This window comes from Bos indicus, chromosome 17 (assembly GCF_029378745.1).
Source record: "Bos indicus isolate NIAB-ARS_2022 breed Sahiwal x Tharparkar chromosome 17, NIAB-ARS_B.indTharparkar_mat_pri_1.0, whole genome shotgun sequence".
Taxonomy (NCBI): domain Eukaryota; kingdom Metazoa; phylum Chordata; class Mammalia; order Artiodactyla; family Bovidae; genus Bos; species Bos indicus.
Window position 1 is genome coordinate 67,384,239 of NC_091776.1, and position 15,528 is coordinate 67,399,766.

The 15,528-nt window shown below is 44.2% G+C and overlaps 2 protein-coding genes across 16 annotated transcripts in view; one reads left to right on the forward strand and one right to left on the reverse strand.

Annotated features, from left to right (window-relative positions):
- The window catches only part of PITPNB (phosphatidylinositol transfer protein beta), a 61,293-nt gene extending 54,194 nt beyond the window's left edge, over nucleotides 1–7,099 (reverse strand). For both annotated transcript variants that reach the window (XM_019977656.2, XM_019977657.2), the window contains exons 1-2: nucleotides 6,979–7,099; nucleotides 2,171–2,201 (exon numbers count right to left, since the gene is read on the reverse strand). In XM_019977656.2, the coding sequence (XP_019833215.1) occupies nucleotides 2,171–2,201; nucleotides 6,979–6,998 (51 nt within the window). In that variant the 5' untranslated portion in view covers nucleotides 6,999–7,099. The remainder of the gene's footprint in view (nucleotides 1–2,170; nucleotides 2,202–6,978) is intronic.
- The window catches only part of LOC109571023 (CREB-regulated transcription coactivator 1-like), a 79,282-nt gene continuing 70,576 nt past the window's right edge, over nucleotides 6,823–15,528 (forward strand). For 11 of the 14 annotated variants that reach the window (XR_011561301.1, XR_002182581.2, XR_011561302.1 and 8 more), the window contains exon 1: nucleotides 6,906–7,337. Coding sequence is in view for 2 of the 14 variants with exons in the window: in XM_070770182.1 (XP_070626283.1) it covers nucleotides 6,921–7,337 (417 nt within the window). In the remaining 12 variants the exon portion in view is untranslated. Of the gene's footprint in view, nucleotides 7,338–15,528 lie in introns of all 14 variants that reach the window. The other 3 variants (XM_070770183.1, XR_011561309.1, XR_011561308.1) reach the window with 3 other exon arrangements.

Sequence of the window (15,528 nt, forward strand, 5' to 3'; positions counted from 1 at the left end):
ATCCGGAATCTCCAAGAGCTCCAACAAATGACAAACAGCAAAGTCCCTGCATTCTCATTTGTTTCAGTGGCTCAATCGTGGCGCCACCTCCAATCTCTTCAAATTTGGCTACATTTCTTCCTTCTAATGATGAGAGCCTGAAGAAATGTTTTTCTTTTTTTCCTCTTTTTTTTTAAAGCATATTTTCAAAGAAAGGCTACCTCTAAAAACTAGTAATTCAAAACTAACATTTTATTTTGAGGGACAAAAAGTCAGGGTGGTTGTAAGCTCAGCAAACAGTCCTATCTAAAAAAGCCCATGGGAATATGATGGTATATTGACGGTTAATTCTCACACACACAAATTTGGAAAGGTTTAGGAAGCTGGAACCAAACAGATTTCTTAACTATGTCAAAAATCAGTTTTTGTAGAGATTTCAGACTGCAGAAAGGGCTGTCTTCTTCCTTCTGGCTTTATGACAGACCACCAGGGTGAGTCCAGGAATGCTACGATCCTTAAGTCCTTGAAAATACACTTTTCAACACTGCCGTATTTTAAAAATAGGACTAAAATGCCTCTAAGTCTGAGGATAAACCTGATCTTGGTTAGAAACAGAGTAACAAAAATTTACACAGAAACAACAGTGTTCAAAAATATGTTATTAATGGAATGATAACTTGTCACATAACACTAGGCTTTCATTCTCATTTTTAAGAACTTAAACAACGACAGGAGGCATATTAAGTCTGAATATAACAAAAAGCTGAGATTATTCTGGGTGACAATAACAAGACTCAGAAAGATTTCAACAAGTTGATCCAACTAGCTGAAACAAAAAGCAAAAAACAAAACCAAATGTCAGTTTCCACATTCGAGTTCAAACAATCGTATAAGTACAGATCTGGGGTGCCTGGCTTATCTGAGTCTTCTAACACATTTGAAACCTCAGCCCCTCCTGTGGTACTTGTGGCTGTGTTCAAGTCTACAGGAAACAGCGCCAGGCGGCTACTCGTTTTCAGTTCCTGCATTTTTTTTCTTCTGCCTGCCTTCTGTCAGCTGTCACATCTTAGGTTATCAGCTTGTTTTGTTCCACTTCCAATCCAGTGGTTCCAATTGAGTCTCGACTCTAGGAGCCCCAGATAACCAAGGAGTACAAGCTGTGAGCAAGTTGCAGGAGGACCCCAAGGCCTTTGCGGGTTTTGCTCCGTGGAACTTGATTTCTCAGGAGCCGTCTCTGCTTTTGTCTTCATTCCTAGCTGTACTACTGATAGCTGCGTCCACAAGACACGCAGCTTTCCGAACAGGTGATGCCTTTCTGTACCGTGTGCAGGTCGAGGGAGACGATGGCCTCTCACGCTCCCGTGCAGAAGACGGTTTTCGGCTGGGAGCAACAAGTACAGCACACGCAGCAGCGATGGGCCAGCAAGGAAGCCCAGAGGTGCCGTTACACCAGGCCACACGCACGTGCTAGGGACGCTTGACCTCGGGAGCGCAGGCAGAAAAGGCGGGAAGGAGGGCCAATAATGGGCCAGTGAGGAAGCCCAGAGGTGCCATTACACCAGGCTACACGCACGTGCTGGGGACTTTTGACCTTGGGAGCGCAGGCAGAAAAGGCGGGACAGAGGGCCAATAATGGGCCGGTGAGGAAGCCCAGAGGTGCCATTACGCCAGGCCACATGCACATGCTGGGGACACTTGACCTCGGGAGCGCAGGCAGAAAAGGTGGGACGAAGGGCCAAGGGGAGGAGACACAACTGCCAGAAGCTACCCTGAAGGGTCACCATGGAGAACAGGCTTCCTTCCTTCCCTTTCTGCTCAAGTGGAAGAAACTGTAAACAGTAGGCAGACTTCACAGGAAAGCAGATTTTGGTTTAAAGTAACAAGAAATGTTTAAAATATCCAACAGTAAAGTAGGCGGTTTCTCCAAGCAGCCAGTGACTTAACCCTGAAGTGCCCAGGCTGCAGCTGGAACCTCCATTCTCTGACACGGTGCAGACAGAATCCCTGCACCGGACAGGTTAGCCAGCGCACTCAGACTCTTCCAAAAGCAGCCAGGGTAACGACAGATATTCATTTACAATTAATTATCTCTAACACATCACAACTCACTGTCGCATACGGCCAAGTAAAGAGAAATGAAAATACTACCTCAGATTAGCATACCAAAATGAACTATGTAAGCAAGACTTACCTCCTGAACCGAACATGGCAGAACCACACGGCTAAAAAGACAAAAGGATAACAAACGTTACACACGAAGTGGCTGGCTTTAAAACTCATCTCCGCGATTAAAAGACCTTTTGCTTTAAATGCAATGACAGCATAGGACAAGATGTCATTTATGGAAGAGGGTCCTCACATTGACTACAGATCCAAATAAGAGTTTTTAAACTGGGGGAATAAAACTACCCATTGCTGACTCTCAACAATCACTTACATGTAGCATCCTCGTTATACCAGGACCCCAAAATGCAGTTGCAGAGATTCTTGCGAGGAGTAAAGGAACAAGAGGAAACTCATCACTGAAAATTGCAGGGTACACGATGTATCATTTGTAGACTGTCTGGTCAGGCTGCCCTCAAGAAATTTTTAATATGGTTTCATTCTCCATCTATACACTATGCATTTTGTTTTTATGGTACTTTCTCACAGAATTCATGTCTTGCATCTCACGAATGAATGCCTCCAAAAACTGCTCCCTACTACGCAATTATTGCTCAGTCTATTGAAAAAACCACGTAAAACATCCTATAGACTTACTTTACCATGGAAAATACTTTGAACCTGATAAATACAACCCCTTTCAGTGCGGATTCTCCATGAGGTTGCTTTGTTTGACCTTGTCCAAGAGTCTGTTCCTGTACACACAAGAGGACTAGGACAGAGACATAATGCTCCTAAAGATGAATTCCAAAAAAGAATTCTGTGAGTTATATCAGGATATTGCATTTTATCTCCAGATTTTTTAGGAACTACTCTCATACTTAGTTCCACAAGAAGGTCTGAAAACCAAGGCCATCCCCGAATATCAAATGTCTCATGGTCCAAGAGGGCAACTCCCCACCCCACCCCACCCACCCTGCCAGCCCAACCTGGTCATTCTTAAGACTGTTCCCTCCTACCATCTAACTACCATAGCAATGCCACTTAAAATCTTATTTTAACTCTACTTTAAGGAGAGGAAAAAAATACCACAGGCTTCACCTCAATTTTCATTTTACAGGAAATTCCCAATAGTTTTCTTCACTCCAACTTCTCTTCAGCTGCACTTTGTATCTGTTGCTCTCTCCTCAGTCTTCCTCAAACACTGATACTTGAGTGCTCACATCACCTTAATCTCTACCACGTATCTCCTGTTATCCCTCCCTCCTCCTTGACTACTGGGGGTCACTCATCACCCTGTCATTCTGATAATGATCGTCTAAAGACAATGAAGGTTCTCCAAGTCACAGTGGTTGCTAATTTCTTCTCATCAAGAATAAACTTGTACAAAAGCCTTCCAATACCTAATCATTTATTTCAGCTGTCTTCTCGGGGTACGCACTAACATGCTCACCGTCTCAGTAACAGAAAATAAAACCGGGTGGAGAGGTGCAGTGGACTGGGGGGAAGACTATGATATAGGCTGGGAGCCTATTTTGGGAGATTAAGACAAAGACACAGGTTGGGAGCATACTTTCAGGACCTGGAATACAATGGTACGAAATCTATTACATTTATTCAACAACAGAGAATTCTGGAAAGTTGTTTCAAAAAGTAAGCAACATAGCTATCACTAACACGTCCTCTTAGGTGCTTAAAGACAGTGAGAAGCAGGAGCCATCTTTTGGGAGGCAGGGCAAGGATTAACAAAGACCCAAAGGAGGACGCTCCGTGTACTGAGGAGCCCGGAAGGCTCTCCGTGGATCTATGACTCACACCAACACACACAGGAGAACTCTGAGGAGCCTGGAGGGCTACAGTCCATGACTCACACTCAGTCCATGGGTCCGTGACTGACACTGAGACACACACACAGGAGAACTTGGGCTACAGTCAATGGATCCATGACTCACACTCTCACACTCACACACACACAGAGAATGCTGGGCTGCAGAGGAAGTCGAAGGAACGAATAGAAAGCAAACAGTTAAAGACTTCCCTTAAGTTTCACAAAACCAAGAATCACTGCTGAATAATTTTACTAATAGGGAAAACTTACTTCACAAAATGAAAGTGACTGATTATGACATTCTGAATGAATGACGAGTCAAGTAACTTCAAGATTTAAGAAAAAGTAAGAGAGATATGAAACAGGCTTTAATTTTGCATTATTATTCTAAACGCAATATTCAACTTTTACACCACTTCGAAAATTTTCAAACTTCTCTGAAAACTGTTATGAAAATACTTTTGCAAATCACACAACCTACTAGTTCTTTAAAACCAGGATTTTATGCTAATGGAAATTTCACCTACTGCTTAAATAACAACTTGAAGGTAACTCCCCATCCTGAAAAAGTTATTTCTAACCTTTTAATTCATGTCAAAAATAGCTGGCATTTTTAAAGACAACAAACATTTGCCAAAGTATATTACAGTTTACAAACAGCCTTACATAGGGATGACCCACCTATTCATTGCTCCTGACCAAGGACAATTTTAGAAAACTGACAGGTGAGTAGGAAGAATCTTTTTTTTTCATTAGACAACACTGAGTTCTTACAGTGTGCTAGACTAGATGCTATGCTGGATACCAGGAATACTTGAATAAGAAACAGCCTCTGACCTCAAAAAATCTAGGAGAAAAATGGGAATTCCCTGGCAGCTCTGTGGTAAGGACCCTGAGCGTCCACTGCCAAGGGCCCAGGTTCAATCCCAGGTTAGGAAACTAAGATCCCACAAGCCACACGGGACAGACAAAAAAAGAAGACTTTAGGAGGGAAATCAAATCTAGGGGAGACACAGGTGAGGAGTGGACTGAGAATTCCTTCAGAAAAAAGTATTACACCTTGAGCATAATTCAACATTGGTTTCTCAGTACATTAAAATTTTTATAAAGAAAGTAATGATTCACAAAAAGCATAATGTGCAAATTCCCAATGAGAATTGCTTTCCATGATTTAGCCTGACACTACTCACGTAACTGTCAAAGGGACCTACTGAATACAATTCACATTATAGAAAGGAGGAAGTAACTCTAATAAAAGAAAAATTACTAGATCTGCAACCCAAAATTAGTTCCGCAACTTACTTGCTGTGTGACTTGGGCTAAGTCAATTTTCTCTTATTTCCTCCAGAAGTCTTAACACCTGCCAACTACAGACACTACAAAAATTTCAGAGTAATAAATGAGCTAACACTTTCATGCTACATGATACAAATGAAATGGAAGAGAATTATTTTTAATTTAATAAAATTTTAACTAAAAACTTGTCTTTTCTCAGGATCGCTGTCACTGACTAAAGTTAGAATGTTTCATTCATTTCTTTAACAAATATTTATTGAACGTTTACTATGTGCCAGAGACTTCAAGAATTGGGAATACGAGAGTGAGCAAAATAGACAAATTCATGGAGTTTATGTACAGTGAGAGAATACATCCAGTAACAGAGAAGCACGTTAGATGGTGATAGCTCTATGAAGAACAATGAAGCCGGAAAAGCAAACACCAAACCGTGCGGGTTGCAAGTGGATCTTCAGAAAGAGATTCCAAGAAAGTGATATTTAACCAAAGACCTGAAAAGGCGTGAATTAGTAAAATGAGGGTAGAGCTCTTCACCCAGAGGCAAGAGCAAGCAGAAAGGCCCTGAACTGAGCTTATTTTCCTGGAGTAGTGAAGGAACAGAAAGAAACCTTGAGCTTGGAAAGGGCAAGGGAAGGGCTGTAACTGAAATCAGAACAAAATAGTGGTTAAAACCTCCCAGGGTATTTATCCTAAAGGCGTTGGCTTTTACTCTCAGTGAGATAAGGGGGTCCGGAAGATTTTTAAGCAGAGAAGCGACAGGAGTGACTTTTAAAAAGAAATCTGACCTAACACTAAAAATAAGCTGTCTGGAATTAGCTAAATTAAGCCAAAAATTTCAAAAGTTTATAATGAAAAGAGCATTTGAAACACCCAAGAATGGGCCACACTAGAAATCCCCAGTTGCCCAAACAGTGGCTGACATGAACCAGCTGTGACAGCGGAACACTCGCTGCCAACCAGATTTCCTGCGATCAGTAGTCACAGTCCTTGCCGGTAGGAAATGCCTTAACTTTTCAACAAAACCACGTAGCTGGTCTGATGCACCTGGGAGCCCTTCCATACGACCGACCACGTGTTAACGCCTCATCTAAACCCGGGGGAAGTCCATGGAGCCCAGTGTCATCCCATCTTCAAGATGTGGAAACTGAGACTCAAGAGCAGAGAGATGGCTCTCTCGGGATGGGGAGAGCTTCGCTTCCTAGCGAAGACAGGTTTTTCCCGACTCCCAGCTCCTGCAGGAACTTCGGGGCGCCTACGTCCCACCTCGAGCCTCCGACCACCAGGGCAGCCTTTAGCTGGCAAGCCCACCTCCCGCGGGTTACAGGCAAGTTCCGCCCCGGGGATGACAAATCACAGACCCACCGCGTCTCCCCCGCACCCTCGGGCTTCGGCTGCGGGTGGGCCCAGTCTCAGACTGGGGTGGGGGGGGCGGTTGGGGAGAAGGCGGGTCCCAGCGGAAACTCCCTGCCGCGCCCGCCGGAGCCACGCGCTCGGGCCGGGACCCTGCCTCCTCCGCCCCTGGGGTGGGAGGGGGGGGGGGAGAGGGCGGCACTGTTACCACGGCAACAGCGCTGGGGGTGGGGGAAGCGGGCAGCGCACCGCTGAGGGGCCTCAGGCGGGCCGGGGGCGCCTGCCGGCGGGAGGGGGCGCACGCAGAGAGCGGCCGGCCCCGCGGTTCGCTCCTTCTTAGGAATATTCTGCCACTTCTCAGTCAATGGATCCCCCACCGCTGCCGCCCCGGAACCTCGCTCACGCCCACGGGTCCCACTCACAATTCTTTAATCAGCACCATCTTTCCGGAACCCGTTCACAGCTGCCGCCGCCTCTACCTCTACCACCACCGCCGCCGCTGCCGCCGCCGCTACCGCCTCTCAAAGCGCCTGCGCGGCTCCGCCCCCTGCCGTCCCAGCCGCCGCGGCGCCTGCGCGTCCACACCCTTCCGCCGCGACCCGTCGCGTCAGCGCGCGAGAGGAGCTGGCCCCGCCCCAGTCCCGCGCCCCGCCCTGGGCGCGCGAAGGTTCGTCTGCGGCTGCGCGGGCTCAGCGCGTGTTGGCCTGTCTCCAGGCGGCGGCTCGCGTTTCCAGTCTGGTTCTATCGAGGGAGGGGAGGTCAGTGCAGCCTGCGCTCTCTGGTGAGTTTTCCGAGTCCGTTCCGTGAAGTCGTTTTCTGGTGAGAAGAGCTCAACTTTCTCACCGCTTTTGAAAGGAGGCCGCCTTCTTGACGGACGCCTCCGTTGCGAAGTCCGCGTTAAAGACTCGAGTCTGAGAAGGGTTGGTCCGGTGGGGGGTTTGCGCGCCGGTTCCACAGACCTAGACGCGCGCTGCGGGCAGCTGTGGCCGCACGAGTTCCCAAAGTCCACATCCCCTACCCTTGGGTCCAGAATTCCGGCCGTGGCTGTGGCCCGACCGCGGGGGCGTCCCACCGTCCCGCCCAGCTCCCCGCGGGGAAAGGGAGTGCGCGTCCTTAGGACCCGGGAACGGGGCCGGTTGTGAGGAGACGCTAGCGGGTCCCGATGAAGCCCCCACACGACCCGGGCTCCAGCCGGGAGCCAGGAGGTGGCCGTAGGAGGAGTTGTAGCTGGGTCACTCGCGTGCTCAGTGCCAGGCACAGGTATAAGCCCTGGGTGCAACCACCAAAACAGATACTATCCCTGTCCCTCACTTGGAAACAAGAGAATTGGGCGTCGTGGAAAGTACTAGTCCAGGAATAAGATAACACGGACTGGTGGGGGAGGCCGACTAATCAAGGGAAGAAGGGCTCTCAGGAGGCCACAGTTGTGATAAATAGCCCAGACTTTATTTTGGGGGGCTCCAAAATCACTGCAGATGGTGACTGCAGCCATGGAATTAAAAGACTCTTACTCTTTGGAAGAAAAGTTATGACCAACCTAGACAGCATATTAAAAAGCGGACATATTACTTTGCCAGCAAAGGTCCGTCTAGTCAAGGCTATGGTTTTTCCAGTGGTCATGTGTGCCTGTGAGAGTTGGACCATAAAGAAAGCTGAGCACCGAAGAATTGATGCTTTTGAACTGTGGCGTTGGAGAAGACTCTTGAGAGTACCTTGGCCAGCAAGGCGATCCAACCAGTCCATCCTAAAGAAAACCAGTCCTTAATATTCATTGGAAGGACTGATGTTGAAGCTGAAAGTCCAATACTTTGGCCTCCTGATGCAAAGAACTGACTCATTGGAAAAGACCCTGATGCTGGGAAAGATTGAATGTGGGAGGAGAAGGGGATGACAGAGGATGAGATGGTTGGATGGCATCATGGACTCAATAGTCGTGAGTTTGGGTAAACTCCAGGAGTTGGTGAGGGAGGCCTGGCATGCTGCAGTCCATGAGGTCGCAAAGAGCCGGAGGCGACTGAGCGACTGAACTGAACTGTGAAGTTCGGGAGGCATCCTGTCCTAGTTAGAGGAAAATAGACCGTAAGGCTGAAATTCGCTTAGGGGTAGTAGTTGAGGAGCAGGTGGAAGCCAGGTGTGGCTAGAAGGTCTTAAGTAAGGGGAGGGGACAGAAGCTGGGACTAAATAGATCGTAAAGAGTTTACCTTGTATTCTAAGAACCATTGGAAGCTGTTGAAAGGTTATTAAGAGAATATTAAAAGAGTAATAAAACACTTATATATAAACCTATATAAAGTACACCCAGTGAAGTTAGGACTGCCTCCAAGAAAAGTAATAGTAGTGAAATATTTGTCTAAAGTTGGAAACTGCCCCCTATGGTAGTCCCTGGGATTGCCTGGGTTTCTGTGATGTGTGAAGCATTGTGCTAGTTATTGTGATGATGAGGATTCAGGGAAACACGTGCTGTTACTTTGGGGGAGCTTAGAAAGTGGCAGTTACTTCTACTGATCAGGCCTCTGTTATATGCCAAGTACTGTGTTAGGTAATGGAAATGTTTGTCTCATTTCATCCTTAGAACAACATTAGGAGATAGGTGTTTTAGCACGCTTTTAAAAGGAAAAAAAAGTGTTCCGCAAGCCAAGTTAAGTGACTTGGGCAAAAGTCACTCAACTAGCTTGTTTACAGAGCCAAGTTTCAAATCTAGGTTTTAAAATTTTCAAAATCTCTTTCCAGTACACTGACTTTTTTCTAAATAAAAATGAAAAGTTGAGGCATGTAGGCAATATTTAAGACAAATCATTGTTCTCAGTTATAGGTGATACTTAAGGGTGAGAATAGACAGTCTACCATTTGAATACGGTAGTGCTGAACAAGAGCACTAGGAGGTGCATTTTAAGGTCCAAGGAGATAATATTGGATCAGTCACAAGGTTCATCGGGGTTTTCATAGCATTGTGCAACTAACTACTCTAAGTGAATTTCAGCTTCATAGTCTGTTTTCCTCTAATTGGGACTCCTCCCTCATCTTCACAGGCTGGGCTGTTTGTAACATGAGGCTCAACTGTTGCCTTCTGAGAGTACTTCCCTTGATTACTCTGCCTCCCCCACACTGTATGGTTGTAAAATAAAAGAGTGTGTGCTGGGTGGAGCATAACTCTGAACTAGTATACAGTATTGACGCTGTCTCTTTCCACAATGGAGGAGTCATGGTAAAACACTTAATTGAAAAGCACAAGATAAAGAAATCAACCAGTTTAGATGTATGTATTGAGGGAAACAACATGCTAATCCAAAATTAACTAGTTTGATAGAAAACATGAAATCTGTGTAACTAAATATCTGTACATTACATCTGCTAAAGAGATTAAAATGGCAGAATGAGGAAATATTGAAGAGAGCAGGAAAGACGAACCATCGCCTAAAATGAGAAAGAAGGAAATATAAAGAAAAAGACTGTTACATGGGGAAAAAATAAGCTAATGGGCTGTGTGGCATTTTCTTGTTTTAAAACTAAAAAAAAAAACTAAAGATGTTGCATCTGGTACATTTTTGCAAATATGAACCCACAGTGGGATGTAACTTATTCGTAATTATTTCTGGTTCTATAAAAGGTCCTCCTCCTTTAAGCCTAATGTCTGTTGATCTTTGTTCTAACTTTCATCCTTCAACAAAGGTAACCTTTACACACAAGATGTCTGAATTTAATTCTGGAAGCCTCCTGTAACCACCAGCTGCATTACTTCTCTTGTAAATGTTCTGGAACAAAGAGCTCATTATAGTTAGAATGGTGGTAGATTTTACTGAGGCAAGCCAAAAGGTTTCTGATTATAGCAATGTTTGGACCATTTATGTGCTAGTTAATAAGGTGCAACTCGGGTCAAAGAAATTTGGATGGTCCTTCAGATATTATAAGTGAATGTGGCCTGGTTTTGCCCCTAAAGAGAAGTTTTTAACCTGGATTCCAAAAGCTTTTTAGTGTTTGCTCCCAGGAAATTTGTGAACCAGTGAGATTGTGTATATTTCATGTCTGTGTACATTTTTCTAGGGGTGCCGTCCATAGCTTTTATTTGCTTTTCTTACTCTGCATTTTGCCATCCTCTTTTCTTTATCGTCTCCCCATTCTAGAATTATCTTGATTGAGATATTGTTATTAAAGAGTTATTTCCAAGAACGCTTTAATATTGTCAAACATTAGCACGTAGGTCGTAACATTGTACTGCTGTGGAAGAGACAGGATTGGGCCTTGCAGTGGAAAGCCCTTGGCCTGAATCCTGGCTCTGCCACTAGCTGACTATTTATACCCTGAGTAAATCATTTAATTTCAGATGCAGTTTATTCATCTATTTTAAAAAAAGGAGCTACTGATATCTACAACCTAGATTTGTTGCGAGGAATATCAGATATGAAGTGTATCTTACACATTACCTGATATGTATTAGGGTTTCAGTGAATGGGAATCATTTAAAGTTTTTGGTTGTGCAGGTCTTCGTTGCTGTGCGTGGGCTTTCTCTGGTTGCCGTGAGCGGGAGCTCCTGTCTAGCTGCAGTGTGCAGGCTCCTTGTTGCAAAGGTTTCTCTTATTGCTGTTGGAGCTCAGGCTCAGTAGTTGAGGCGCATGAGTTTAGCTGCTCCACGGTGTGTGAGATCTTTTCCGACCAGGGATCAAACCCACGTCTCCTGCATTGGCGGGTGAATTCTTCACCCCTGAGCCACCAGGGAAGCCGCAGGAATTATTTTAAAACCTACAGCTTTCAGAGAGCAGAACAGTAATTTTTTTTTTTTTTTTTAAGGTAAGAACCTCTTTTCTAGAACTTTTTTTTTTTTGGCTGTGCTGCGTCTTCCTTGCTGCACTGGGGCTTTCTTTTGTTGCAGCGACTGGGGGCTACTCTTACTTGCCGTGTACGGGCTTCTCATTGTGGTGTCTGCTCCTGTTGGGGAGCACAAGCTCATGGACTCGGCAGTTGTGGTGTACGGGCTTAGTAGCCCCTTGATGTGGGATCTTCCCGGACCAGGGATGTAGCTGGTGTTCCTTGCATTGGCATGCAGATTTCTTAACCACTGGACCACCGGGGAAGTCCATCATTTAAATTAAGATATAAGTCCTCCCCACTCCCTCCATCCCTAGGGTAACTACTGTCATTCATCACTATTCATCCTAATGCATGAATTGGAACGCATATATGTGGATGTACATTCCTGGTGGCTATAAGCAAAGAATCTACCTGCAATGCAGGAGATTCGGGTTCAATCCCTGGGTCAGGAAGATCCCCTGGAGGAAGGAAGAAATGGCAACCCACTCCAGTATTCTTGCTTGGAGAAGCCCATGGACAGAGAAGTGGGCTACAGCCCATGGGGTCACACAAGAGTCAGACACAACTTATCAGCTGAACAACAAAATTAGTGTGTGTAGCGACACGTGGTTGTGCACCTTTTCACCTGCAGTTTATAGTAGTATGCATTTCTGTTCTCTGTTGCACCAGCATTTGGTATTGTCAGAGTTTTTCATTTTTTACCATTTTATTGGTTTTAAAATGCTATCTTGGTCACTTTGCATTTTTCTACGGGAAGAGGATCTTTTCATGTTGACTGGCCATGTTCTTAACCTTTGCTCATGTTCCTGTTAGTTTTGTTGTGGTGACTGTTCTGTGCGTTGTAGCATGTTCCACAACATCACTGACGTCTGTCCGTTAGAGGCCAGTAGCACAGCTCCAGTCGTGACAGTCCAGACATTGCCCAGTGTCCCCTGTGCGGCAGAATTGCCCCCGGTGGAGAGCCACGGGTTTATAGTGACTCGTGTGCAGAGTGATTTGTCTTTAAGAAAACTTGGTCACAGTAACATTTTTGAGGTTGGTATTATATGCCAGGTGCTAAGTGTTTCTAGAGTTTTCATATCATTGATATACAGTTGACCCTTGAACAACACATGTTTAATCTTCGGGTCCATTTATAAACATTTCTTTCAGTAGTAAATGCAGTACTGCACAATCCTCGGTTGAAGACACAGATGTGGAACTTCAGATATGGAGGGCCATTGGTAGGATTTGAGCGTCCTTGGATTTTGTTACTCATAGCTGGTCCTGGAACCAGTTCCCCATGGATACTGAGGGATGACTGTGCTATAGCCTTATTTGTTTCTGGCTTTTTACACTCAGGGTTTTTGAGATTCATTAATGTTGTATATAGTTCAGTTCTTTTCATTGCTGAGTGATATTCCTTTGTGTGGATATATCAGACTTTGTTTACCATTTGCTTGGTGAACATTTGAGTTCTTCCCAGGGTTTGGCCATTATAAATAAAGCTCCAATGAATATTTTTACAAAAGTCTTTCTGCAGATATGTTTTCATTTATCTTGGGAAAATTTCCCTTGAATCATAAAGGAAGTGGACATTTAGCTCTGGGACAGACTGCCAGTAGATTTGTGAAGTGGTTGTGCTCACACAGTAAAACATCTGCCTGCAATGCAGGAGACCCAGGTTTGATCCCTGGGTTGAGAAAATCCCCTGAAGAAGGAAATGACCACCCACTCCAGAATTCTTGCCTGGAGAATTTCATGGACAAAAGAGCCTGGCGGGCTACAGTCCATGCAGTTGCAAAGAGCGGACACAATTGAGTGAATAACACACTTGCTGTTTTACATCCCCACCAGCAATGTATGAGAGTTCAGTTATTCACAGCCCTTTCCGCACTTGTTAGCCATTCTAGTGGATATGTTGTGGTGTCTAGTTGCAGTTTAATTTGCAGTCCTTTGAAGACTAATGATGTTGAGTACTTTTTCTTGTATTTATCAGTCGTTTGTATATCTTTTGTGAAGTGACTGTTTAAATATTTTACCCATTTTAAAATTGATTTTCTTTTTATTACTGAGTCATAACAGTTCTTTATGCTAGATACAAGCTCTTTCTTAGACGTATTTGTTGTGAATACTTGTGGCAGCTTGGCTTTTCATTTTCTTCATGGTATATTTCAAACAAATTTTAAATTCTAAGGAAGTCTGATTTTTTCCTTTAATGTTTTGTGCTTTTTGTGTCCTACCTAAGAAATCTCTACCTACCTCAAAGTCACAGAGATCTTATTTTGTGTTTTCTTCTAGAAGTTTTAAAGTTTTACCTTTTTACATTTAGGTCTGATCCTTTTCCTTTTTTTAATATCCTTTATTTTATTATAAGGCCTTTTCCTTTTTTTATTGTGAAATGTACATAACTGATTATCTTAACTATTTTTAATTTCATAATGTTTTGAGTCCATCTTCATAGCTCTTCTTATTTTGTAAAACTAAAACTCTGCCTATTAGGCAGTAACTCTCCACTCCCCTTCTCCCCTCCCCTGGCAAGCACCATTCTACTTTCTGTCTGTATGATTTTGACTACTATGAATATAAGTGGAATCATTCGGTATTTGTCTTTTTGTAACTGGCTTCTTATTTCACTTAGCATATTGTAGTCTGTGTCAGAATCTCCTTCCGTTTTTAAGGCTGAATGATATTTCATTGTATGGGTATACTACGTTTTCGTTATTCATTCATCTGTTGATGGACAGTGGGTTGCTTTCACCTTTTGGTTGTTGAGAATACAGGCATACCTCTGAGATAATGCAGATTTGATTCCCAACCACCTCAGTATAAAGTGAATGTCAAAATAAGTCGTGAGTTTTTTGGTTTCCCAGCCTATTTAAAAGTTATATACTATATGATAGTCTATTAAGTGTGCAATAACATTATGTCTTAAAACATGTACATACCTTAGTTAAAAAATACTTTATTGCTAAAAAATGCTAGCCATCTTCTGAGCCTTCATTGAGTTTTTTTGGCTGGGTCCTGTCTTCCTTGCAACATGCGGGATCACTGGTTGCAGCGAGCAGGCTTAGTTGCCCCATGGCCTGTGGAATCTTAGTCCCCTGACCAGCCCCCTGTATTGCAGGATGAATTCTTAACCACTGCACCACCAAGGAAGTCTCAAGTTTTAATCTTTTTGCTGGTGGAGGATCTTGCCTCAATGTTGATGACTGTTGACCGATCAGGGTGGTGGTTATCGAAGGCTAGGGTGGCTTGTGGCACCCTAAAACAGCAATGAAGTTTGACACATCAGTTGACTCTTCCTTTCACAAATGATTTCTCGGTAGCATGCAATGCTGTTTGGTAGCATTTTACCCAAAGGAGAACTTCTTTCAAAATTGGAGTCATCTTCTCAAACCCGGCTACTGCTTTATCAATTAAATTTATGTACTGTTCTAAATCTTTTGTTGTCTCTTCAGTAATCTTCACAACATATTTACCAGGTGTAGCTGCTAAGCTGCTGCTGCTAAGTCACTTCAGTTGTGTCCGACTCTGTGTGACCCCATAGATGGCAGCCCACCAGGCTCCTCCGTCCCTGGGATTCTCCAGGCAAGAACACTGGCGTGGGTTGCCATTTCCTTCTCCAATGCATGAAAGTGAAAAGTGAAAGTGAAGTTGCTCAGTCGTGTCCGACTCTTAGCAACCCCATAGACTGCAGCCCACCAGGCTCCTCCGTCCATGGGATTTTCCAGGCAAGAGTACTGGAGTAGGGTACCACTGCCTTCTCCGTACCAGGTGTAGATCCTATCTCAAAAAACTACTTTCTTTGTTCATCCATAGGAAGAAACTCCTCCTCAGAGTTTTGTCATGAGATTGCAGCAATTTAATCACATCTTCAGGCTCCACTTCTAGTTTTCTTACTATTTCTGCCACCTCTGCAGTAACTTCCTCCAATGGAAGTCTTAAACCCCTCAAAAATCATCCATGAAGTCTGGAATCAACTTCTTCTAAGCCCCTGTTAATGATGTTTTGACCTCTTTCCCTGAATCACAGATATTCTTAGAGGCATCTAGATGGTGAATCTTAAGGCAGGTATAGACTTAACTGTATTTCTTAAATAGTAATACTTGAAAATTGATTCCTTGATCCATGGGCTGTAGAGTGGATGTTATGTTAGTAGGCATGAAGGCAACATTAATCTTGCT